The 25,171-nt window shown below is 45.3% G+C and overlaps 3 protein-coding genes and 1 long non-coding RNA gene across 9 annotated transcripts in view; 1 reads left to right on the top strand and 3 right to left on the bottom strand.

The window, feature by feature from the left end:
• Nucleotides 1-137: 137 nt before the first annotated feature.
• LOC306826790 (WD repeat-containing protein 37) lies at nt 138-14,375 on the bottom strand. Of its 3 annotated transcripts, none has more exons than XM_079348326.1 (14): nt 14,203-14,373; nt 12,463-12,630; nt 10,215-10,311; nt 8,985-9,080; nt 8,827-8,891; nt 5,319-5,454; nt 4,928-4,999; nt 4,734-4,778; nt 3,993-4,069; nt 3,666-3,906; nt 2,912-3,053; nt 2,682-2,816; nt 2,436-2,550; nt 138-2,319 (listed from the first exon to the last, which is right to left on the bottom strand). In XM_079348326.1, the coding sequence occupies exons 2-14, from the start codon at nt 12,598-12,600 to the stop codon at nt 2,188-2,190; spliced, it is 1,491 nt and encodes a 496-aa protein (XP_079204452.1). In that variant the 5' UTR covers nt 12,601-12,630; nt 14,203-14,373; the 3' UTR covers nt 138-2,187. The 3 variants fall into 3 exon arrangements, with proteins under 3 accessions (XP_079204452.1, XP_079204453.1, XP_079204454.1); XM_079348327.1 differs by having other exon boundaries at nt 3,666-3,903; nt 14,203-14,371; XM_079348328.1 differs by lacking the exon at nt 8,985-9,080 and having other exon boundaries at nt 14,203-14,375.
• LOC306826844 lies at nt 6,100-8,370 on the bottom strand. Its single transcript, XR_013779529.1, has 2 exons — nt 8,319-8,370; nt 6,100-6,646 (listed from the first exon to the last, which is right to left on the bottom strand). It is a non-coding gene; the product is annotated as an uncharacterized lncRNA (long non-coding RNA).
• Nucleotides 14,376-15,046: 671 nt separating the features above from the next.
• On the bottom strand, nt 15,047-21,561 carry gtpbp4 (GTP binding protein 4). The gene is made up of 17 exons (XM_079348314.1): nt 21,409-21,561; nt 20,409-20,579; nt 20,211-20,314; nt 19,534-19,670; nt 19,350-19,450; nt 19,136-19,228; nt 18,427-18,618; nt 18,234-18,299; nt 18,045-18,134; nt 17,836-17,946; nt 17,654-17,731; nt 17,212-17,263; nt 17,022-17,122; nt 16,690-16,887; nt 16,528-16,593; nt 15,923-16,069; nt 15,047-15,684 (listed from the first exon to the last, which is right to left on the bottom strand). Exons 1-17 carry the CDS (start codon nt 21,454-21,456, stop codon nt 15,532-15,534), a joined length of 1,908 nt encoding a protein of 635 aa, XP_079204440.1. The 5' UTR covers nt 21,457-21,561; the 3' UTR covers nt 15,047-15,531.
• Nucleotides 21,562-23,996: 2,435 nt separating this feature from the next.
• larp4b (La ribonucleoprotein 4B) overlaps nt 23,997-25,171 on the top strand; it is a 19,374-nt gene continuing 18,199 nt past the window's right edge. For all 4 annotated transcript variants that reach the window (XM_079348292.1, XM_079348290.1, XM_079348291.1 and 1 more), the window contains exon 1: nt 23,997-24,591. The gene's annotated coding sequence lies outside the window, so the exon portion shown is untranslated. The remainder of the gene's footprint in view (nt 24,592-25,171) is intronic.

The raw sequence follows: 25,171 nt of genomic DNA, 5'->3' as shown, positions 1-25,171 counted from the left end.
ATCTGATGAACTCACAGGAGCTGATCAGAAAAGTCCTGATGGGGACGTGAATGGACCAAAATCTCGTTGTGATCAGTCGCCAAGAAAAGAAGAAGATCGGGAATCAAACGAGAAAAAAAACAATCGAGACGAAAAAATACTCAAACAGCAAGAATGTTTTATTTTGATTTTTCCTCATTATTACACAGTTACAATCCACACAGCTGCTGTCAAGCCTACACACGAGGTTTTCTTCTTTTACTCAAATCGAAATGAGCTGCGGCGTACGTGGCTGTACGTCCAACACTTTGATCACAAACACGGCTACAGAGCGCCATCTAACACGGCTTCACCACGGTGGAGTTGAGACGACGTGATCTGGGTTCACTGTGACGAATCGTGTTAAAGAAAAAAACACAGGTGAATTACAGACAGCGGAGCGACTCAGCGTTGGTCGAGAACGAAGCTGAGTGTCGGGAAAATAGTTTAAACCTTTCTTTACACATCGGAGGAAAATCATAACTGGAACAAACTACAGTTGAAAACATCACTTTAATTATCTTCACAAAAACGACTTTTTGGCGGTTAAACTTGGGGGCGACGCTCTCTGCTCCATTTTCTGCTAAAATAGCTTTTAATAAAAAATAAATGCATTTGGCGAATAATATAAATAATGGGTATAAATAAGAAACAAAAATAAAAGTACAAGTCAAAGCTTATAGTAAGGTGACTCGCGTGGGCGCCTGTGCGAAAAGTCGCAGTATTCAGAGGAACAGCGTGTCGCCGGTTTACGCGGTGACGGAGAGGGTGATGATTTCAAAACTCTGCGTAACCACGAAGGCACCCAGAACGCCGTTTTACGTGTCGACAAACAAGCCAAAACGCAACCAAAGGTTACCGTTACTTCGTCTGAAAAAAAACAGCAGATCCGAGATAAACCGTTTAGCTAATTTACATTTAGCTAATTTACGTTTAGCTAACGCATTTAGCTAATTTACGTTTAGCTAACGCGTTTTAGCTAATTCACGTTTATTCCCCTCACATATGTAGCCACTGAGAGCTGTAGCTAACCCAGCAGTTTAAAACCTTTACCGCCATGTCTCCGTTCAACTCGTTAGTCAGGAGTTTATGAATCATAAACAAGTGGGAAAAGTTTAACAGGTCAGCTGAATTCATAATTTACAGCAGCTAATGTAAATCCTCTGATCTGTTCTGTTCCCCTGGTGTAAGCTAACGGTAATAACGCTGTTTCATGTGAATGTGAAGCCTTTGAAACTCCGTCATTATGAAGCGAAACACAAGTTTAAAAAAAAGAAAAAAAAAAAGAGGAAACACCAGATCAGGTCATCGAGTTTTAACGGCTAACAAACAACGCTGCAGCTGACAAACGCTAAAACGCCAAAACTGTAATCATTTTCTAAACGTGTTACAGTTTATAAATCGTACAAATGTCGTGGTTTTAGAAATGAGAAAAGGTTAACATTTTTGATAACATCTGTGATCACTCAGTTTTTTTGTTTTTTTTTTAAAGCCAAACACATTTCAACAAACAGTTTCTCTGGCTTTTTTTATCGTTACGATTCAAACACCGACACGTAAGGAGCAGCTGTGAAGTGTTAAAAACAAACAAACGTTAAAAAATGTTCATCCACAAGAAAATGTGATTTTTTTTTTTTTTTTCAACTCGGTGTCGAGAGGAATCTTATCTGTTGGATGAAAACTTGCGGTTAACAAACCAGCGAAAACGATCCACAGACGGAAAGCTGGTTTGAAATGTGCTCGGTCATCACGCCGCCGTCGCAGCGTGTGGAAAACACACACACTCACACACACACGCCTAATACAGTTAGGTTTAACAGTTATACTCAGGTTTGCTTTGGCAAAATGAGTTTGTGCTTTTTAAGATTCCTACAAAAGAAAGTCCTCGAGTGCACCGCTCTGTGTGTGAGTGCGTGTGTGTGTGTGTGTGTGTGTGTGTGTGTGATGCGGTGGGGTGAAAGATGCAGGAGTGCGTTTAAAGTGTCAGATTTCGACCTCACGTGGTCTCGGCTGTTTTTACCGCCTGTGATTCGTCGTCTGTCCGACACGACTGGGTTTTAAAAAACATCTCAGACGAACAGAAGCGTGAACATGAAGTCTTTAAAGCCGCTTTCTACGGCTGCGGGGGTGAGAGCGTGCGGCGCCGCACGGGCCGACTCCGGGCGGAGGTCATTTCTCCTGCAGCAGGGCGGGGATGTTGATGTTCCAGCCGATGGCCTGCCGGTCGAAGCCGCAGGTGAAAAGGTTGCAGGTGGCGTTGTCTTCACACCAGGCGGAGCAGCACACCATGCGCCGGTGACCCTGAACACAACGCAACCACAGATGAACTTTGACCTTCGACCACACGGTGAGTTTCAGCGGGACGTGAAGTGTACGGAGGCTCGGAGGGGCCAAACGGCTCCCGTCCGTGGACTCACCTGTCTGTTGCTTCGTGGGAGGCGAGCCAGCCGCACTCCGGACATGTCGAACAGCCGGACCTGCCGATTGTCGTGAGGAAGAGCGATGATTTTCTGGTTCACCGACACGCTGATCCTGGACGAGAGACGGAGAGACGCGAGAGAAATCAGCGGAGCGAAACAAAAATCTAATTCGACGTCGTTTCCTCTTTGACACGGATGATTCATAAACTTCTGAATCACACATCTGCTACTTTGAATGCAGACCTGTTGACAGCGGAGTCGGTGCGGATGGTTGCTATGGGCGACCTCATGTTCTTCAGGTCCCACATCTTGACGGTTCGATCGTCGCTCCCGGACACCACGTTGTCTCCCACCGTGAACACGGCGGACGTCACCGTGCTGCAGAGGAGACGCAGGTCAAGTTTTATGGCCTCCTCGTGTGTGTGTGTGTGTGTGTGTGTGTGTGTGTGTGTGTGTGTGTGAGAGACACTGACTCTGTGTGACCCTGGAACACGTTGACCGAGTGGATGGACGGGTCTCTGAAGTCCCACAGTCTGAAGGTGGTGTCTCTGGATGAGGTGACCACCAGGCGCTGGGTGGGGTGCGTGCAGCAGTGGGTCAGCTCCTGGTCGTGACCTGGAAACACACGTCACGTCACGTCACGTCACGTCACGTCACGTCACGTCACGTGTTATACGTGTGACGAGTGCAAAGACTCTGCAGCACAGTAAATAAATGTGTCCTCGACATGTTTCAAATCCTGAACATCTGAAACACCTAAATATCAACAGTGGATTCTTGGCTCTCTCATCCTTCTGTGTTTCTAACGCTCAGACTCTGATTGGTCGGCCGATCTGCTCTGGCTTTGTTCTTGGATATGTCCCGCCCCTTTTACCATATTAGGAATGCTACAGTCGGTATGCTTGTGCTTGCTACAACGATCAGTGACGTCTTTGTCTTGTGATGTCATAAACGAGGGAAGGGTGTGTGTGTGTGTGTGTGTGTGTGTGTGTGTGGGTGGGGGGGCGCTAGACGACGAGAAGAAGCCGCGTTTCGGCGGACTTTGAATTTGTCTAAACTTGAACGAGACCTGAAAACACGAAAGAGAAACTAAAACCAGAAGAAGAAGAAGAATGTGGGAGCTTTAAATCCAATAAAGCCGGATTATAAGAAGAACTCAGACAGGTCGCACGCCGTCAGCCGAGGTTCACACTTGGTCTCGGGTTCAGAGACTCTACTTGGTCGTACCGGTGAGCGAGTGGACCAGCTCGGACGTCTCCACGTCGTACAGGTTGGCGGCTCGATCCCAGGACGCCGTCACGACCTGTTTGCCCCCCACCAGCCAATCAGCGGCGATCACCACCCCCTGGTGGCTGCGCAGAGTCGTGGTGGCCACTCGGACAGAGGGACAGTCGTTCGGACCCTCGACCTCGCCGTCGGCCTCGTCTTTGTCGGAAAAGTCGACGTCGTCCTCGCAGGGAGTCTGCTGCTGACGGGGAGGAAAACAAAAACAACTTCAAACAAAAAGACAACTAAAGAAGACGAGAGAGTCGACGGAGAGGACGACACACTTACAGCGACATCAGCAACAGGCTGAGGAGTCGGCAGCTGCACCATGTACCTCCAGATGTGAGCCGTCTGATCTCCAGAGGCTGGGGGGGGGGGGGGGGGGGGGGGGGGAGAGAGAGAGAGAGAGGGAGAGAGAGAGAGAGGGGGAGAGAGAGAGGGAGGGAGAGAGAGAGGGAGAGAGAGAGAGAGGGAGGGAGAGAGAGAGGGAGAGAGAGAGAGAGGGGGGAGAGAGAGAGGGGGGGGGGGAGAGAGAGAGAGAGAGAGAGAGAGAGAGGGGGGGGGAGAGAGAGGGAGAGAGAGAGAGGGGGGGGGGGGAGAGAGAGGGGGGAGAGAGAGGGAGAGGGGGGAGAGAGAGAGAGAGACAGAGGGAGAGAGAGAGAAAAATATTAAATTAAATTCTACAACACTTCCTCTGAACATCAGCGTCAGATTTTATGGATTCAGACTGAAATGAAAGTCGTCACGTTGCGTTCACGTGTTCTTGCTCGGCCTGGAGGAACATTTCACTGCACATCTCTACGAGCGAGTGACGGATTAAAATCTTGAATTGAATTGAATCTCCTCGGGGTTAGAAAAAAAATCTACGAATATCATTTCTTTGTGAAGTTTGACTTTTTTTTTTTTTTTTTGAAGTGATGATGAAATGAAGTCGGCCCGGGAGCTTTGACTCGACGCAGCCTGAACAGAATGAATCTCTAATCGTGATTCTTGAAGCTCTCCGTAAAAGTCGTGACGTTGGATGATTACCTGTTAGAGCCATCTGCTCAGTCGGGTGGAACTTGATGGAGTTGACTGTGGAGAGAGAGAGAGACAGATATTTGACTCGATTCTCTAATCAAAGAGACTTTAAAATGTTCGGAAACTTAAATATATGTTTTATAAAGCCTGTGAAATGTTTAAACCTTTATATATAAAGATGTGCTGCATGAAGCTCACTCTACCTGATCCTTGGTGGCCCATGTATTTGAGGAGGCACTTCCCGGTCTCGATGCTCCACAGCATGGCGGAGTGATCTGTTCAGAGACCACGTGGAAACAACCAGAAGGGGAGAAAAAAAAAAAAGTTAATTCAACGAACACAGACACTGAAATAAAACGATTTTGAAGCATGAAATTAACGGATTCCTCCATGAAACACGAGAAGAAGAATTTAAAGAGAGAGAATCGTTAAAAACTGAAATGAAGAGTTTTAGACAAAGACACAAAGAAAACAACAACCCAAGGGAGAGGTCATAAATGAAGGTCATAAAGGTGACTAAGGGAGAGGTCATAAATGAAGGTCATAAAGGTGACTAAGGGAGAGGTCATAAATGAAGGTCATAAAGGTGACTACCTGCAGACGCGGTGCCGAGCACCACAGGCTGAGTCCTGGTGACGCTCAGGTCCCAGATGCCGTCTCTGTGGCCCACATACTCCCTGACCAGCTGGCACACGGCTCTGGACGTGGTCGCTTTGAAGCTGGACACGATCTGACGGGGACATCGAAACCAAAGTTCATAAAGATAAATAAAATAAAAAAAGGAAAAGTCCTGCGTGCTCCGAGTCGTCACAGGGCTCCCACACATCTCAAACGCTCTTTTCTTTTTTTAAACACAATTTTGACACTGAGAGGATCATGACCTCTTTCTTATTCATGTTTACCTGTATTTCTATTTTTTATCTATACTTTTATTTTTTATCTGTATTTTTATTTTTTTATCCTGTATTTCAATTTATTATTTATACTTTTATTTATTTTTTTATCCTGTATTTCAATTTATTATTTACACTTTTATTTATTTTTTTATCCTGTATTTCAATTTTTTATTTATACTTTTATTTTTATCCTTTATATTTTTGTATATTTTAAAATCTTATCTGTGTGTCCAACAAATGTTAAAAAATTGTCAATAAAGACTAAAGAATAAAGACTTTGACTGAATCACATCCTGCTTTATCTATTTTCTTTATCTAATATTTACAAAGAACATCTGGATACTAGTACTAATTGATTGATTGATTGAACTCGTTATGTAAATGACTGGAGGTCGGCTCATTTCCTCATAAACCTGCATGATGTCAGTGGAGTCGCCCTCTGCTGGCCAGGAGTAAGAATGTTTTTTCAAACGTTTGACTTTTAGCGGGGACGTGGAGGAACCCTGGTCGGACCGAAGGGAGGAAGCGGGTCAGCAGAACTGAGAAGCTGCTCAGCAGGATCCTCGTAGTGTGCCAGGGCTAAGAAGCTTTCAGCATTATTTATATCAAAAAAACAAAACAGCGTCTCATGACTGGTATTTATTTTAAGCCTTTCAGAGCCGATTCTGGTCGTTGTTGTTGTTGTTGTTGTTGTTTACCCATCCAATCAGACGCTCCGGGTGCTTTAAAACAAACGCCACTCAACCCAAATCTGACGTCAACATGTTACGTGTCAATGCTGAGGATTATTTTTTTTTATCTTAAGGAGGGTTACTCAAATTAAAAACCGCAAAAAAAGAATTAGAAAGAAGAAGAAGAAGAAGAAGAAGAAGAGGAGAGTTATTCTTTAAAAAACTGATCAGTAGTTTTTGTTTTTTTTAATCAGCTGGGTCAAACGTTTCGCCGAAGGTGTTTACATTAAAGATGGGGATGATACAAACTGGACTCTTGGCTGGTTTTGGACACAGACCGCTAAATAAGTTCCAACTGAAAGGGAGCGGGAGAGAAGAGAGGAGAGCGTCATTCCTGTTCAAATGAAAATCTCTCAGGCTACACAAAACGACGGAGCGCCGCCCCTGTGGGAAATAAGACAAGTCAGATTAATCAGATCAACACTGACGCAGATGATGATGATGAGGAGGATGATGATGATGATGATGATGACGGCAGACCGTGACTAACTTGCCAATTTCCACAAACTCCAAGCGTGACGCGGTCTGTACGATGGCGTGTACCCCACAGTGGTGAGCACGCGTCACACGAGAAAAACAACATTTTCTTCTTCTTTTGGTGTTTTGTGTTAAATTCATTTTAATAAAGTTTTTTTTTTTTTTTTTTTACACCATCGTGAGTTTTATTTTGAAACTGACCCGACGCTCTGTGCGTTTTTCCTTCTCTGACTTCCTGTCCGGGTCGTTTCTGTTCCGTCCAGCTTGACGCTGCGCCTGCTGCCGTAAGCGGAGGTGGCGGGCCGCTGGCGAGCACGCAGTACGTGGAGATTGGCAGGAAAGCGTGGTGGGAACTCGGAGGTTATGAGCAGCACAAGCAGCACAGCTAATCGTGAGCGGTTTATTCCAGTCTGAGGACTCTTTTTCTTTTTCCTCCACGAGTCATGATGATGGATGTGAGCGGCTGACTCTCGATGGTTTAAATGATCATGAATCCAAAAAAATAAAAGAAAAAAAACGGGGAAAAAAAAGAGGAAGTTTTCGTTCTCAGGGAAACTTTGAGGAAATGAAAGCAGCTTGACGTCGCTTTGGTTAAAGTTTAAGAGGCATATTTGACTCTCTCTTTGAAGCCGTCACACTCCAGTGATCAAATCAGGATTTTTGCAGGTGTGCTGCCTTGACAGGAAATTCTATGTTAGGTAAAAAAAAAAAAGATTTGCAGGAAGCATATAAAGACAGGTGAGGACACGGAGCCTCGCCTCAAAGGCTGTTTGGTTTCATCGGCTTCTTCGAATATGTCCGACAGACGAGTCCTCGTTTCCCCGGCAAACAAAAGAGAGCGACAGGAAGCAACCCGAGAGCACCGATTCAAACGAGACGGCGAGAATTATTAAGCAGCTGAAAAATACACTTTCAAGCCGGAGCGACGACTCGATGGAAGAACGACAAACACTGATGATTAAATATATATTCAACAAAAAGCTTAAAAATCCTCTTAAAAATATGATGCAGCTGTTGAGGTTGCAAGAGGAGAAAGAAACTGAAACTGAAGGCGAGTACAGCTGCTGATATTAACAGGGGGGGGGATCGAACCAAACAAGCCGTAGGTCGACCTGCGAGGTCCGGTTTTGACTTAAAAGAGAGTGATCTCCTAGAAACATCCAGTGCCTGCATGTTGCCACGGCAACAAGATGTGATGTGGCGAGCAGAAAAACACACTCCGCCTTCAGCACAAAGCAGCTCCTTCACCTTTAGCGATCGTATTTAAAAATCGAGGCACAAAAAAAAGAAAGAAAGAAAAAAAAAAAAAGCATGTGGAGGAAACAGCTGACGTCTCCGTGGTGAACCGTTACGTGAACGCCAACAAGTAAACGCCAAATCAAAAAAAAACAAAAAACAAAAGTGGTGCAACTGAAAAAAAGCCCGTTAGTGAGATACCAAGTTGTTTTTATCTCACGCAGAAACTGATGGAAAAAAGCTCAGAGTCCTACATTTGAATGACCAGGTCTCGTGGGGAGGGAGGGTCCACTCCCTGGCTGGGCTGTTCATGCATATAGGGGGGGCGGGCAGGGAGGGGGGGGCAGGGAGGGAGGGGGGGGGGGGGAGAGAAATCAACAAAGTTACCCATGAGTCTCCACCCCACAACTCCCAGCTGGTTACGCTGAAGTTGCGGGATCCGCCCACTCTGGCATGGCAAGAGTTTGAGCGCGGCTGAGGTGAAGAAAAAAAACAAAAAACAAAAAAAAAACAAAAAAAACAAAACAGCGATTCGTCTCTTTAACACGTTGGCGAGCTGGAGAAAGAAAAACTGTGGCGCCAGTTTCACAAGCCGACTCACACTTTGCATTCTTACAACAATCTTAAAAAAGGTGAAATTCTCTTAAATTACACCAAACGTTACTTTGATAAAACCGACACACACACACACACACACTCATGCATTAAACTGGTATGTGTAGAAGTGATATGGCGGCGCCGCGTTCTTGCACAGATATTCACCTTGCTTGTTGAGGCCTTGTAGGTCGTCTTCAGCTTCTGGGACAGCTGGCTCGTGCTGTGACTCGCTGTGGAGAAATGAAGAGGTTACAAAAAAAACAAAAACTTGGGATTATTTTTGAGTCGCCGTTTCACTTTGTTAAGAGCGAACTCCACCCCACCTTTCGTTTTCAGCGCTCCTTTGGCTAAATCGGCCCCCTCGAACGTCTGCCCGTCGGCGGTCAGACGATCGTTCAGCGTTTCGATTTCTCTGCGCACTGCGAGAGTCAAACAGGCCGAGTGTTAAAACACGCCGAAAGGAAGGTGTCACATGACGAACAGCTTTAAACTTTAAAGGAAAAACTATTCTGAATTTATTTGTCAGAAACTTTTTTTGAAAATGTTAAAGGAGCAGCATGTAGCTCCGCCCCCTAGTGTTTAAAATGTGTACTGCAGTCTAAACTCTAATTATCACAGAGAGCTGGCTCCGACCCCTCCTCTCACACAGGTCACCATGTGGTGGACACTGTAGCTTCAGTGTTTAGCTAGCTCTGCATGTGGTGGACACTGTAGCTTCAGTGTTTAGCCAGCTCTGCATGTGGTGGACACTGTAGCTTCAGTGTTTAGCCAGCTCTGCATGTGGTGGACACTGTAGCTTCAGTGTTTAGCTAGCTCTGCATGTGGTGGACACTGTAGCTTCAGTGTTTAGCCAGCTCTACGTGTGGTGGACACTGTAGCTTCAGTGTTTAGCCAGCTCTGCATGTGGTGGACACTGTAGCTTCAGTGTTTAGCTAGCTCTGCATGTGGTGGACACTGTAGCTTCAGTGTTTAGCCAGCTCTGCATGTGGTGGACACTGTAGCTTCAGTGTTTAGCCAGCTCTGCATGTAGAGACACTGTAGCTTCAGTGTTTAGCCAGCTCTGCATGTGGTGGACACTGTAGCTTCAGTGTTTAGCCAGCTCTACATGTGGTGGACACTGTAGCTTCAGTGTTTAGCCAGCTCTGCATGTGGTGGACACTGTAGCTTCAGTGTTTAGCCAGCTCTGCATGTGGTGGACACTGTAGCTTCAGTGTTTAGCCAGCTCTGCATGTGGTGGACACTGTAGCTTCAGTGTTTAGCCAGCTCTGCATGTGGTGGACACTGTAGCTTCAGTGTTTAGCCAGCTCTGCATGTGGTGGACACTGTAGCTTCAGTGTTTAGCCAGCTCTACATGTGGTGGACACTGTAGCTTCAGTGTTTAGCCAGCTCTACATGGGTCTGTAAACCGTTTATACGAGTCTACAAAAGGAAGTTGGAGATGAAGGTGTCTTTGAAGGGGATCGCCTGAGTTCCTCTCACTCCAGCGTTTTGTTCTGCGTTCTGTTTTTTCTTTTAGCTGTTAAAACGAAGCGATAACTTCTGAGGCGACTTACACTCCAGGTTTTCGATGTAGAGGTTTTCAAACTCCCTCTCGATCTGGCTGAACAGGTCCAGCAGATTGCTCCGCAGAGACAGGGGCAGTTTGGAGTCCTGCAGGGAGAGAGAGGGAGGGGGAGAGGGAGAGGGAGGGAGAGAGAGAGAGAGAGAGAGAGAGAGAGGGAGAGAGAGAGAGAGAGACAGAGAGGGAGACAGAGAGACAGAGAGAGAGAGAGACAGAGAGACAGAGAGACAGAGAGACAGAGAGAGAGAGAGACAGAGAGAGAGAGAGAGAGAGGGAGAGAGAGAGAGAGAGAGAGAGACAGAGAGAGAGAGACAGAGAGAGAAACTGTGAGGTAATGTTTTTATATAATGTGTGTGAAGCTGACGTCCCAGTTCAAACACACAGAAGAGGACTGGTTGTCTCTCAGCTCGTTCTGTGAAAAGCGTGTCCAATGAGGTCGCCAACATTTTGGATGGCGTGTATTTTAGAATAATGAAACCGACGTTCATGATTGATTGTTGAATCGTATTGAAGTCGTATTTTTAACCACAGGAAAGAGATGTTACTGAAACGTCTATAAACACAGAGTGAAGATGTGGCATTTGTCGTCAATTAAAAACAAGAAATTACCCGATGGGCGCTGCAGACCTCTGTTTTGGTTGCCGTGGTAACTAAAATGGGCTGCATGATGTTAGAAAAAAAAAAAGGAAAAGGATATTGCTGTGATCTTTCTTTCTGCGATATATAGTCAGAAAGAAAGTCCAGTATAGTATCGTGCCTTTTTTAGAAAATTAAAGATGAACCTCAAAAAAATAGAAAAAGAAAAAAAAAAGCTGAAAAAATAAGAAACGCAAAGAGCGGGAAGGAGAAAAGGAAGAAGACACGATGTCTTACAGAAGCTAGGATGTGTTCTGGGGGGGTAAACCATCACTCAGCACTCTGCTTTCAGCTGGACTCTCTAAAAGGAGCCAGTCGAGTGTGATACGAGCGCTGGAAGGCGGACGATGGCGGCGTGCGTCAGGATAAGTGCACAGACAAAGAAAGGCCGCGGCGTCACGAACGGTGCGGACGACGTGCTGCTCCACACCGAGCCTGCACAGAGAACGGGGTTTTTTGTTTTTTTTTAAAGCTTTTTAGAGCCAAAGACAGAAAAAACAATCCGGAAAGTGAAGCCAACAGAAGACGGCAGGATGTTAGTCATCCTCATCAAACTCCTCCGCTTTAATCCGACTACGACCACCTGACTGCGTCCTGAGAGCTTCTAGAAGACACGTGAGGATCTAAGCAGAACATGGGGAGACATTTTTTTATCTTCATTAGAGAAATGATTTATTTACAGGATTCACCAGACAAACACGGTGTGCGACCTCTAAATCAAAGCTACACGTCTACGCCAGTCTAAACTCTAAACACACTACGGCTGGAAACACCTGAAACTCACCTCCATTCTCATCAGGGACTCCAGATTATCAGAGGACTGGAACCAAAAGGGACCAGAGTTAAACAAAGACGGGTCATGAGGAAGCGATTACACTGTTTGTGTTCGATTAGAAGGTTTGGTAGGAGCTGTGAGTGAGGCTGGATTTAAAATGTCATATAAGCTGTGACGAAACAGAAGCGTTACAGAACGCCCTCTTAGAGTCAGGAACTTTGTTCACGATTCATTTTGCCATCATCAGGAGCTGATCGGCGTGCTGTCGATTAAACGCTGCGTCACGTCGGTTGTGCTTTTTTGTGAAGCTCTCCGTCTTCTTGTGATATCTGCACACAGTTTTTTTTATTTGTTTGTCTCGTCTCTTATCTTCTCACCTCTTTTCAAATTTCGTTTTGTCTCAGGGAAGCAAAAATGCTCCGCCTGCCTTGCTGACGCTCACGATGTTACTGCGAGTACCGACACCTTTAAATCGATTCCTCTCGATCAATCTTTTCATCGCTTCTCTGCACTCCAGGGCTGAATCTCAAATTCCTCCCTAGACCCTAGACCCTGAGTCCTAAGCCCTAAACCCTGAGTCCTAAGCCCTAAACCCTTACAGACTTAACTGATGTGACCTGGAAAGTGAGAGAGGGCTGGAGAAGGTTTAAAACCAACCAGGCGGTTACATAAAGATTCATGCTCCTCGCGCACACGTGCATTAAAGCCTAATTGGCTTACAAGCAGAGCGCTGACAGCCAGCTGGTGATGAGAGCCAGAAGGTTAACGAGAAATCAAAACAAAATGAGCGACTGTATCTCTCCTCTGTTTTCATAAGCGAGTGTATCACCTGTCCGTCCAGCATGTCCCTCTGGAGGCCGGAGCGCTCCTGCTCCGTGCTGTTGGTCCTGCGGATCGACAGGCTGTGCGACTTCCTCTTCTGCTTGGCCTGACGCGCCGCCGCACTGCTGCCGCTCTCCACCGGCATCCCTCAGCCTGAATCTGATGCGAGCACGGTCTGAAGGCAACGAGAGGAGAGAAGGAAATCCTGGTTTTAAAATAATCTCCTGGAAAGAAGAGGGAGGGGGGGGGGGGGGGGGGGGGGGGGGGGGGGGGGCAGGGGGGGGGCTGAGAGTCCAACAGTAACCACACACTAGATGACCGCGTCGCACTCGGCCGGGTTTTTAACTCGTTTGCTTCCAAATTCTGGGTTTCGATCACGTCTGGCTTTAAGCCTCGAGCTTATTGACAAAGAAGAGAAACCAATAAATGACGATGTGCAAACATTGATTTACTCTAATTTAAACACAAGCACAGAGTTTGTTTAATAACATCAGCAGCCGAATGCTGAATGACCTGATTTAGTGAAAAAGTCTGACAACATTATACATGTTTTTTTTTTATCTCTTCCTAGTCTTCATATTATTACATTTGTACACACAACTACTTGAACCCTGCTTCTGCTCTCCTCTCTGACAGCGTTATTCCTCAGACTGTAAACATGAATGGATGAAGCCGGAGTGACGTCAGCATGTCTAACAGGGCGGTCACATCTTTGAGTGTTTAACTATTCGGGGTCACGATCCAGATCAGAATCCAGAGTCTAACTCTATTTATGAATGAGTCCGTACTTCAGGATCTGGATTTCTTATTGCGGCTCTATGACTTAGTCTGAGCACTTAGCAGGGAGTGACTGGTTCAACAAAAACAAAAACAAAATGTTTTTCTGTTTTTAGGGGAACCAAACTGCTTTCACACCGATTTAAAAGACGAAGGCAGTTTTTTAAAATTTTGCTCTGCAGCTGCTGACATTCACCATGTTATTGTAACTCCTTTTTATTTACACACCTTTGAAACGATTTCACACAATTTCAATTCAATTAAAAAAAAAGAGCAGTAAATAAGATAATCCTTTATTCATCTCGCAAGCGGAGAAATTTACAACATATGAACGATAAATGAAATGAACTAAAAATTAAACAAAGTAAATAAAAGTAATAAAAACACAAGTAATAGTAATAAAAGTAAAGTCTCAAAGATTAATCTTTACATCCCTACTGTCAAATATAAAATGATGATAATATTTAAATCAGAATGCATGGTTAAGAATTTGTCAAAACAATCTCTAAATTCGTCTAAAAAAGATTTAAAAAAAAAAAACAACAACAAACAGTTTTTCTTGCTTTGAATGAACCGGATCCTTTAAAAGATCCCAAAGTAAAACGGTTCTTCTTGCTTTAAATGAACCGGATCCTAAAAAAAATCGGAAAGTAAAACGGTTCTTCTTATCGAGTTAAAAGAGCCGGTTCTATAAAACGCTCTTGAAATCCCATCTCTTGCGCTGTCACTGTGACCTAAAGAAAGAAAACGCACTTGTGCTCATTTTGTTTCCGCACATTTTGAGGGGACAATATCCCCACTAAAAAGGGAGGAAACTACCAATAAAAACACATGTTATATAGTATATTTGAAGGTAAACATGACCGCCTTGTTCCAGCTCGACGTAAGCTGCTGTTATCCTCCGTTAGCTGCTTCATGCTAACGGAGGCTAACGGAGACCTAACCGTTACACACACCGACTCACACTCACCAGAAAGCCTGAAATTAAAGCGTTTATTCCGGGAAGGAGCAGGGAGCGTCGCCCTTCTTTAACATCGTCTCCAACGGTCGAAGGAAAAGATGCTCCGGGTTTGATCCGTGTGTTGACAGTTGACGTCAAGTTTCGGCGCTATCACGCAGCCAGTTCCGGTTCGGGCCCTTCACAATAAAATACAACTTTGACGAAAGAAAAAACGAAAGATGTGAAACGTTATTGTTTAACTCCACTCAAAACAAAGTCTACGGTGCTATTATCCAGATTATGATGCAGGATTTGGGGATTTTATTTCGTTTTTTTTTTTTTTTTTTTTTCTTTTAACGCAGCACCGGAAGTCCCCAAAGTAAAGTAACATTAATACATTAAAACGTTCAGTAAAAACATACATACTCTGTCTGGGTTTTATATAATTTTTTTGTACTGTGTTAACGACACGTTTTTATTTCATATTGTTGTGAATCATTCTACTTTTTTTTCTACTTTTATTCTGTTTGTCGGTCATCTTGAATTTAATTTGATTTGCATCAGGGGCTCTGTAATGAACAGATCTACCGTACAAATGTGTACACACACGAACAGCTTCAAATGCACTCAGCTAAAGCTCTATTGAGACATTCACATATCTTTTCACACAATCTTTAAAATATGTATGGGTCTGTGTACACTTTTGTACATATATATTTATGCATGTTGATTTTGCAAGGTATTCATAAAAAATCTGTGTAAACGATTGCAGATCCACCAGTGACCGAAGACGGAGAACGTTCAAACTGTAAACATGATATTGTTAAAATTAGGGTCTCATGAAAAAAAAAAAACAGAGTAAGACAACTTGATGTTTAGTTCAGGTGTATATTTATTTATTTCTCTCCCTGGTGAAAGATTTGTTTTTTTCAAAGGGAGACTTTAAAAGGAAGTATCATAATCATCACTTTATCCAAAGTGAACCCAGCTTCACACAGATACAGACAGAAGTTTAACTCATATCACCAAGATGAAAACACTTCGTATACAGTTTAATATTTGACATGCCGTTTGTCATTAAGGGTCTTAAATAAGACAGTGAGTTTCTTATCTCTTAGTGAGCATTATGTGGAGTATTAATAAACGATCAGTATAACTACGAATCATTTCAATAAGTTTGGCTCATTCCTCCTCATCTTCATCTCTTCTGCGCAGACAAACGTCACCAAGATGGCGACCACAGTGAAGTGGCTTAAAAAGGACAGACGTGTCATTCTTCCTTTTCACCGTTTGGGGAAATGTAAATATGAAAGTCACGTGTAGTATAAGAGCGTCCCTCTTCACACTCGAGCAGGCTTTTTATCTGTAATCTGTGGTGCCCGACTTCCTCTTCCCGGCCAGCAGGTGTTTGGGTTTCAGGTCGAACACGTGTCTGTCGGCCTCGCCCTTCTTGCCCTGGCGGTTCATGTCTCTCTGGGAGTTCTTCATCATCTTCTTCGCCTTCCTCGCCATCTTTTAGGAACAAAAGCAGCAAACACAGACGTTAGGGGTTTTTTTTCCCCCTGCAGATTTATTCATGTACACAGAACATAAACCTTTATTTAAAACGGTTTAATGAACGAACAACATCAGTAATCAAAAAGTCTCTTTATTGTTTAAAAAAAAAAAAAGAAAAGTTCAGACTTTATTTCTGGTTTTATTCACAAAAAGATCCCAGTGATATTCCCTGATTTAAGACGCTGTCACGTACCTTGGGGTCCCGTAAACCGGACTGGTCCCGAGGTGGGCGGGAGGCGCTCTGGCTGCGGGTTTTGGAGAGCGGAGGAGCTGAAGCTTCGCGCTTACGCTTCTTGGTGACGCTTCTGGAGCGTCGTTGGGCTAGTTGGGCGTAGTGGCTCTGAAGGGAGAGGGGAAAAGAGAGACGGGCTTAAGAATCAGAGACTCCGCACGCATGGAAGCTTTTTGAGTTGACAACCTGCAGAAACATCCCCAAAAAAATAAATAAAAATCAAAAAGACTTGAAGAAAAGGAATCTCAACGTACAAAAACTTCTGCCTCATTTATCTTGCTGTGTTTTTGCAGATCTCATCGTGTTGCTATGTGCGGTTCTGTTTACACGTTGTTGTGTTTTTATCGACTTGATTCGAGCGGAGGCAGCTGAACGTTTGGCAGCACAGAGACAAATTTCTCCCCCCAAGGGGACGACGAAGTGTACCGTAACCATAGCAACCAAAAAAATAAAAAAGACCCTGCACAACACAAACTCATCCCAGGAGCTTTTGTAGTCCGACAGAAATCTTTGGGAAAAAAAAAAAACAAACAGTCAGATTGTTCAAAGCAGGAGACGTGACTGACCTCGTCTTTGTCGGTCATGTCCAGACCGAGCTCGCCCATCTCCTTCTCCAGCTTCTTTCTTTCAACCTGTGGTGGAGGGAGGTGAACTTAGAAACACGTGTGCTCACACTAAGACGGTTTAATAAAATGGCGGTGGCGGCGGCGGCTCGGGGCTCCTCTCACCTTGGTGGCGGTCCTGGGCATGCGGGGCCCGTGTATGTCCTTCTCTCTGGAGCCCACGACCAGGAGCTGCTTCTTCTCCCGGATCTGTTTGGCCAGAACGCGGATCTCCGTCATCTCCTCGTCCTCGCTCTCGTCGTCCGAGTCGTACTCGCCGGCTCGCTCCTTAAGCTCCTCCTCCTTCTCCAGGTCCTCCAGTTTCTGCGGGGAGGAGAATTTAAGACCAAAACATGTTTTCAGTTTAAATTTCTCAAAAAGCTCCTCGTGGGACGATGAGATCCTCCAGAGCTCGGGCTGTGAGTCGAGGTCGTTCCATACGGCGTGCAGACACTGACCTTCATGATGTCAGGGTCGATGTAATCAGCGATGTTGTGACCCTCCCACACCTCCGGGATCCTGTCCTGTTTCTCCTCCTCGTTCATCAGATCCCAATATTCTGCACGGAAACAAAACAAAGACATCAGAACCCAAACGTCAACAGCGCTCGCTCTCACATCCACATCAGGAAGCAAAGACGCCTCTTACTCTGAAGGTCCAGGATGTAGTCGTCGCCGAGCTCCATCTCCAGATCTTTCTCCTGCAAGGTGAGCAACACATTTCAGATCCATGTGTCGTCTCTCAGACTCAACTGTCTCTTAAATGTATTTTTTATAAGACGTGAGGTCAGAACACATTTAAGACCCGCCTTTTTTTACCCTCTGAATCTCATTTATTAGTTTTATTACATTTTTAACCTTCAGCGTTTCCTCGTTCAAGAATTAAAGATCACGTTTCCCTGGTTTTTTTTATCTGGTTATTTTACATTTGTTTTTGAGTTGTGTTGTTGCTGTTTGATCCTGTATGCAAAGTGCAATATAAATAAAGTTTGATTGGTTATAAAAGGTGGACAGGAGTGAAGATGCTGACTCAGCAGAGCGTGATGACGGTGCACACACACACACACACACGCACACACACGCACACACACCAGTTTTCGTTTGGGTGCGTCCACCTCCATCGCCTTCTTACGCGTCAGAGCTCCTTCAGGGATGAACGGCGGCCTCTCCTGGAAACGAAAACACGAAGAGCAGGAAGTTATCCTCTAAAGTGAACCCGAGCAGGAGGCTCCGCCCCCCTCCCTCCCCCCATCCTCCCCGCCGACACGCTCACCTTCTCGTCTCTCTTGGCAGGCATGGCCAGGTGGAGCCGGTTCAGAACGTCGTGGACCTTCTTGCCCTTCATCTTCGTCTCCACGCGGTTGGCGAGGAGTCGGTCGCAGGCCTGAGAAAGACAAACACACAGGACGGTGAGTCGCGGCGGCGGCGGGTGGCGGCGTCACAAAGCGCCCGGTGTGGGTTCAGGAGGTCGCTGGAGCTCACCTCAGTTTTCACCTGCATGACCCCCTCCTCGGTCAGCGTGCTGGTCTCGATCACGGGGACTCCCTCGGTGGAGAGGTCTGCAAAGATTTTCTGACAGCGAGAACACAAGAGTCAAAAAAAACAGAAAAGCGACGTGCGGCGGCGCCGCCGCTCTCTAAAGCTCATCAGATGCTTCGTGTGACGGCTCACCTGGTTCTCCTCCGGCAGCTCGGTGATCTTCTTCACGTCACATTTGTTGGCGACCACGATGAGAGGCTGCGGGCGGACGACACGGCAAGGAAACAAAACAAGCATGCATGAAATTTGGACTGCGAAATGACAAACATGGATTAGGAACACAGACGTCCTTTCCTTGCATGTCACATGCGTGACCTTGTCTGACCTTGTTGGCGAACAGCGGCCGGATGCTGTTGAAGAGCTCCAGCTGCTGCGGCAGCGTGTGACCGCACTGCTCCGACACGTCCATGACGTAAAGGACGGCCGCTCGCAGGTGAGCCAGAGCCGTGATGGCCTGCATCTCGATGGTGTTCCTGTCCTCCAGGGGGTGGTCCAGGATCCCCGGGGTGTCCACCACCTACACACACACACACACACACACACACACACACACACACACACACACACACACACACACACACACACACACACACACACACACACACACACACACACACACACACACACACACACACACACACACACACACACACACACACACACACACACACACACGGGGAACACCAAGAACCTTAAGTCAGACGCCACCGTGATCCTCCTCCCTTTAATCAGAGCTTCTCCTCATACTTCCTCTGCAGACACTCAGAGCGAGCTGAAGTGAGATCACAGCAGGAGGAGCGAGCAGGCACGACCGCTGCGACCTTTGACCCCCAATGAAACTGATGTTCTCTGTTTGTTTTTAGGATTCTGGCGAACTCAACGCAGCGTAGATAAAGTCTCATTTTAGCCTCGTTCAGCGGATTCTTCCGTCACTTCCACATTGCTCTTCTTTAAGGTCACGTGTTACATCAGGAGACTCCGCCCCCCTGCCCACCCCGCCCCCCCCCGCGAGGCTTCAGACAGTGTGAGCTTACCTGCCAGCGCAGGTATCTGTAGTCCATGTGACCCACGAACAGAGACTTGGTGGTGAAAGCGTAGGGCTGCACGTCCACGTCTGCTCGGGTCACCTGAGACACACACACACACACAACATGTTAGCATACAGGGCTGTGGCCGGGCGGTACGAGCTCACACACACACACACACACACACACACACACACACACACGCAGCTCCACGGTCCTTCACCTTGTTGATGAAGCTGGACTTGCCCACGTTGGGGTAACCACACAGGAGCAGAGTCCTGGTGTTGGGGTCGATGCTCGGCAGACGGGACAGATGCTGACGCACTGCAGGAGAGGAGCACGCAACTTATTATTAATATATTCTACTTTATTAGGAGAGAAGAAGAAGAAAGCAGCGTCTGCGTTACCTTGTTCCAGATACTCCAGGCTGGACTTCTGTCGTTTCAGGATGGTGCACATTCGACCCAGAGCGGCTCTCTTCAGCTGTTTACACCGGTACAGAGAATCTCCGTACTTCATCAGGCGCACGTAATCTTTGGCGACACTGAGAAGGTAAAAAAAAAAAAAAACAGATGAAGATGACGAAGTTTGTTCAGCACTGATTACGGGTGAGACTGCGATCTGCCGTGTCGCGGCGAGGTCGGTACGCGTTTGGTTTATTTAGTCGATTTCGTTTTTTTTTTTGCCTGTGGTTGTCACGGTGATCATTCGTCTGTGTTGTGTTTTTTTAAGGTCGAGTCGAGGGGAATGGCGTGAAGTGAAAAGGCCTGGCGTCTCGCCCGTTGATAAATGTGAATTTGTTGCTTTGATTTCTTTTTACTGGTCGTGTGTTCAGGTCTCCTTCAGGCTCCAACATTTATCCACCGCTGCTGATCTTTTTATTTTTTAAAGGAGCGCTCTGGGCTGAGCTCGGAGTAAAAGACGATCTTCATCATCCAGCTCCTCCTCTTCCTCCTGGGGGATTCTGAGGCCATAACCAATGATTCATGTCCATATGTGACCGGGTTTAGAGGAACAGGAAACCGAGCCTGAAGGATCTTTATCATCAGAAGTAAAAACCCAAAGAAACCCGAGTCAGACTTACTTATCGATCAGATTCTTGGCGATGTTTATCTGCCCCAAAGCCAACTTATAATGGTCTTTGTCGTACAACACGTTCATCAGGTCGGCGTAGAACGGATGGATATCCTTCAAGGAGAACAAAAAAAAAACATATTTAACAAAAACATCGGTTAAAAGAGCGGCCTGTCCCTGGATGACTCACAGCGTCGTCTTTACTTACGTCCAGCTTGGGGAAGTCGGTGAGGATCTGCGTGAGGCGGTCGTGGTAGTTCTGCTGGGTGAACTTCACCTTTCGCATGTAAAAATGTCGGATTCTGTGGATGGCGTAGTGCTTGTGTACCACCGTGGGCGTCTTCCTTTGAGTTTTGGATAAAGTGATGTCTATGAATTCCTGCGGAGAGGCGGAGAAGCAGCAAAAGTTAAAGGCAGAAGAATACACCCCCCAATTTATCTTTTTATATTCAACTAGAATTAATTTAAATTTAGACTTTCTAAAAGTGGCTTCATCTGTGTCTATATTAAATGTTAAGGTACATATATCAGTAGTTACTAACTATTCTCCTCCATTTCCACAAGACAAATCTCCCCTTTTCTCTTTCTTAGCGTCTGCCAGACCTCATTAACAAATCCGTCAATTTAAGACATGACAGGTCGTCAGGAAAAAACTAAAACGTTGTAGTTATTTTTTATACTTTGCCCACAGAGAATTAACCCCTTAAGATAATTCGGCATAGAAGTGACACATGTAGAAGCTGAAAATGTGTCTCTACAGAGTCCACATGTGTAACTTTGATCCGCCTGCTGGCCTCTCTTAACTCTGTCATTAAACAGACACACAGCTGCAGAAACAAGAGACAGCCACAAGATGAGCTTGTTTGTATATAAGCTGACTGATGTGTGACTTTTACACGCAGGACTGGATGATCAGAGTCTGCTCAGAGAAAACACGTGAGTCTTAAATGTCAAGATCTTGAGATGGAGTTTGGTGCGGGACTAGATTTAGGATTTATGTAAACTACATCAGGACACTCAAACTGAACAGTTTATTTAAATTGTGTTTATTCCATTCGAAAGAATAAATAACATAAAGAAACTCTTCTTTAAACCCCCCTCAGCACGTGTTTTCCTTCTATCTGCTTCTTATCACTTCCGGTCGATAATTGTCCACGCGGATGAACTCGCGCTCGCTTCACGCGCAGATTAAGTGGAGATAAACTCACCTTGGAGGTGGGAACCACCATGATCTTCTTGAAATTATAAAGTGCCATGTTGACACGATGTGCTCGGGCTGACGGCACGAGGGGAAAGGAGAGCTCCACGTTCCGCCAACAACCGGAAGAGACGCTCAAAGGACCCGGAGACTCCGGTAAGTTTACCAGAGAGCTCCCCCTGCCGACCGGAAACAGACACTGCAGAATCAAAACACAACACTCTCTCTCTCTCTCTCCCTCTCTCTCTCTCTCTCTCTCTCTCCCTCTCTCTCTCTCTCCCTCTCCCTCTCCCTCTCTCTCTCCCTCTCTCTCTCTCCCTCTCTCCCTCTCCCTCTCCCTCTCTCTCTCTCTCTCTCCCTCCCTCTCTCTCTCTCTCACTCTCTCTCTCTCTCTCTCCCTCTCTCTCTCTCCCTCTCCCTCTCCCTCTCTCCCTCTCTCTCTCTCTCTCTCTCTGTCTCTCTCTCTCTCTCCCTCTCTCTCTCTCTCTCTCCCCCACCGTATGCAAACTTTACCAACATATTTTGTGGATCTCAGAGATTTAATATGTGATCTTTAAATGCAGCTCGAAGTTGCAGCTTTGACTGCTCTTGTCTGTCTCTTTCCTTTTCACTATTTGTTTGGTAAATTTTAGTTTTGCATAATAAGTAACTTTTGTTTTGTTTGGTATTTGTGTACCAGTGTTGGCACCAGCATGGATGAGCCTGGATGTTAGTTTGTGTACCATGAAGCAGCATGGTAGGCTTCTTCTGCCTGCGTAGACCACATCCCCATGGTGGCCTTTTTGATCATGTTTGATTTTTTTTTTTAAATTACTAATTAATCACATTCCTCGACAAACACCAAATAAAAGTGATGCTGTAGTTGATGTACTGATTGTAATTTCCAGCTGAGTGTTTGGGTCAGATGTTAGGACTAAAACATTTACAAAAATAATTATTTACAACACTTTATATACATTGACAATACTCCAGTTTATACAACAAATAACTTCCACTTTATTCTTAATTCGATCTTCAACCCCTGTTACGGCTTCAACCTTCCTGGTGTTTCGGTCTTCTGTCCCCTGAACATGAGACAACGATTTATCACAGATCTTTATCGTCTTATAGTCTCGGTCTCACTCTGATCTAGGTCTTGGTCTTGATCCCTAAGTGTCCTGGTCTTGGAGCACTCTGGTGGTCTTGACTACAACACTGCTGCATTTTGATGGGGTTGCATTAATAGTTAATGTGGATTTAAGTTTTTGTAAAGTTTATAATGATTAATTATTTATTTCTGGTTTGGTGTTTTATTTCATGACAGACTTTAGAAGTTCTGAATTTTAATGAAAGGTTTGAGAGGGGAGCGAATGAAATACATTTCTGGGGTTCATTTAAAAGTAAAATCGCCTCCCAGCGCGTGCACGTCTGGACCGTAAATATTATTAGTCGGAGCGGACTCCATATTTGTTGTGATCCGCGCTGATAAAGAAACAGCCAATCAGCGGTTGCCTTTGACACACGACCACGCCCACTCCCCCCACGATCACGAGTGGCTCCGCGTGCGCCCACTGCTTGATCTCGTCCAATCAGGGCGGCCCGCTGTGAGACCGAGGGAGGACGAGGAGTGTGAGGGGCGGGATCTCAGGCTCTGTGTGACAGCTCCGGGTTCAGTGCTGCACCAGAGATAGAAATAAAACGAAGAGCTCTCACTTCGAACCATAAAGAAGCGCTTGGTTTATTCTCACGTTCAGATATACTCAGTCCTATCCTTTGGTGACTTTAAATAAAGCCTAAGTCATAATTACGAGACACTATCTCATTATTTGGAGATAATAAGTCACAATTGTGAGATAGTATCTCATAATTATGACTTAGCAGCTCATTATTATGGGATAATATCGCATGATTATGAGAAATTAATACTAAACAATGGAGAAAAAAAGTTTGGATTTTTTTTTTCAACTGGCGCAAACAGGCTTCCATACATTCCTGGCCTTAATCATCTATCATAAAATAAAATGTAAATACAATTTAATGAATAAAGTCAAACTTTGTCTTTACAACAATAAGTTAAAATTGACTGAAATTGTATTCTTTACTTTATTATTGACATTTCAATTTTTCCCTTAATACTCCAACTTTATTCTCGAAATTGTATTTTAACTTCATTCTCGACATTTCTTCTACACATTCCAGTTTATTGTCAAAATCACATCTCAGTTTTATACTCTTTATACTTTCTACTATTTATTGAAGTGCACAATGGCGAGGTATGTCCCACATTTCAACAACAAGGCTATCAAAGTGCTTCACACAAGACACCAGAAGCATCATGACAGAGGAAAGAAAAGATACATAAAAATGGATAAAATAGAAGAAGTCACTGAAATTATTAAAACTTAAAATATGTTCAAGTAAAAATAATTGAAATACAATTAATTGAAGTAAGAATAGCAACAAAAAAAACAAACATTTGCCTCTCGGTTTATTTCTCATATCTGGCCCTAATCATCTTCTGTAGTAGTTAGTTAGAAACATCGCTTGACTCTTATACACTAAAAACTTTATTGTAGTCCTTTTAGTGTTTATTGTGTCATCATCTGTAATATAGACGATCTTTGTGCTGCACACGAAAGGGAAAGGAAACGGCGACTTCTCCATTAAACCCGTCTCGCGCATCTTTAGCCTGTAACGAGTGTTTGATCCACCGGACAGTTTCAGACGAGTTAAACATCCATTCTCTCACTTTCAGGGGGTTTATCAGTCGCTTTTTTTGTGACTCACCCTCCAGTAGAGCCTGCAGTCGACCGCGAGGAATCCCACGCGCCGGATTTATCGAGCCAGACTGCACAAAGTTAACAGGCTAACTAAGCTAAGCTAACTCTGAGCTAGCTCACTTTGCTAACTAGCTCGGGGAGTCATTTTTTGTTTTTGTTTTTGCGGACAGTTTTGTTGTTTTTTGTCTTTATTTTGAAGCGTGTTGCGGCTGTTTCACCCTCTGTGTAATCTGAAGAGTATCTGCGGGGAGTTTATTGAGCTGTACGCCGGTTTGTTACAAGCTAGCGAGCTCGAGACAGGCTAGGCTAGCTAACACCCTGCGCATATAGCCAACTCGAGGCCTTTAGTCGCGAGCTGCCTCCTCTCTCTCTCTCCACCACCACCACCACCACCACAGCATTATTTGCATCGCACGTGCAGTGAGAGTTGACAGGTGAGTACCTTGAAACTTTAAGGTGGGAAGACACCCTGCTATGAGATGTCAGGTTCATATTTAGCATGCATGCTAACTAAATATTAGCGTGATTCAAAAGGATCGAGAAGGAGGAGGAGGGGGAGGAAGGAGGGGGAATCACACCGGAGGTCGCCATCTTTCATTGGATGTTGCTAACCAGACATGGCTGCCCAAACTTTTAATACAGTGACTGTTTTGATCTTTAGCATTAATTTAGTTTTGCTCCCCCTCCCCCCGTTTGTGTGTGTGTGTGTTTGTGTGTGTCTCTTGGCATGGGCATGGCATGTGAGCTGCTGCAGTCCTCCTCGGCTGTGTCAGCTGCTAAATGCTCCTGCAGTGCGTCTGTAGTTCATCCTTCATGTAAAGAGGGTCTGATCCGGGTCCTCACAGTTAAGGGGGGTAGCTCCAGTTCCATCCTTCAGTGTCAGAGTCCTGTAAAGAGAGTATAAAGTCTGATCCGGGTCCTCACGGTTAAGGGGGGTAGCTCCAGTTCCATCCTTCAGTGTCAGAGTCCTGTAAAGAGAGTACAGAGTCTAATCAGGGTCCTCACAGTTAAGGG

Source organism: Symphodus melops (genome assembly GCF_947650265.1).
Source record: "Symphodus melops genome assembly, chromosome: 7".
NCBI lineage: Eukaryota > Metazoa > Chordata > Actinopteri > Labriformes > Labridae > Symphodus > Symphodus melops.
The sequence above is the reverse complement of the archived record's forward strand: the minus strand, read 5'-3'. Positions and strand labels throughout refer to the sequence as shown.

Bases quoted from the DNA above. Each gene is read 5' to 3' on its own strand.
- gtpbp4 (XM_079348314.1), bottom strand. From the start codon at position 21,456: ATGGCACTTTATAATTTCAAGAAGATCATGGTGGTTCCCACCTCCAAG. The intron at 20,315-20,408 runs GTAAGTAAAGAC...TTCTCCTTGAAG, and splicing joins CCGACTTCCCCAAGCTGGAC to GATATCCATCCGTTCTACGC. The intron at 18,135-18,233 runs GTGAGCCGTCAC...TCTCGCTGTCAG, and splicing joins AGCTGCCGGAGGAGAACCAG to AAAATCTTTGCAGACCTCTC.
- LOC306826790 (XM_079348326.1), bottom strand. From the start codon at position 12,600: ATGCCGGTGGAGAGCGGCAGCAGTGCGGCGGCGCGTCAGGCCAAGCAG. The intron at 5,000-5,318 runs GTAGTCACCTTT...GTCTCTGAACAG, and splicing joins GCTCGGCACCGCGTCTGCAG to ATCACTCCGCCATGCTGTGG. The intron at 3,054-3,665 runs GTACGACCAAGT...GTGTGTTTCCAG, and splicing joins GCTGGTCCACTCGCTCACCG to GTCACGACCAGGAGCTGACC.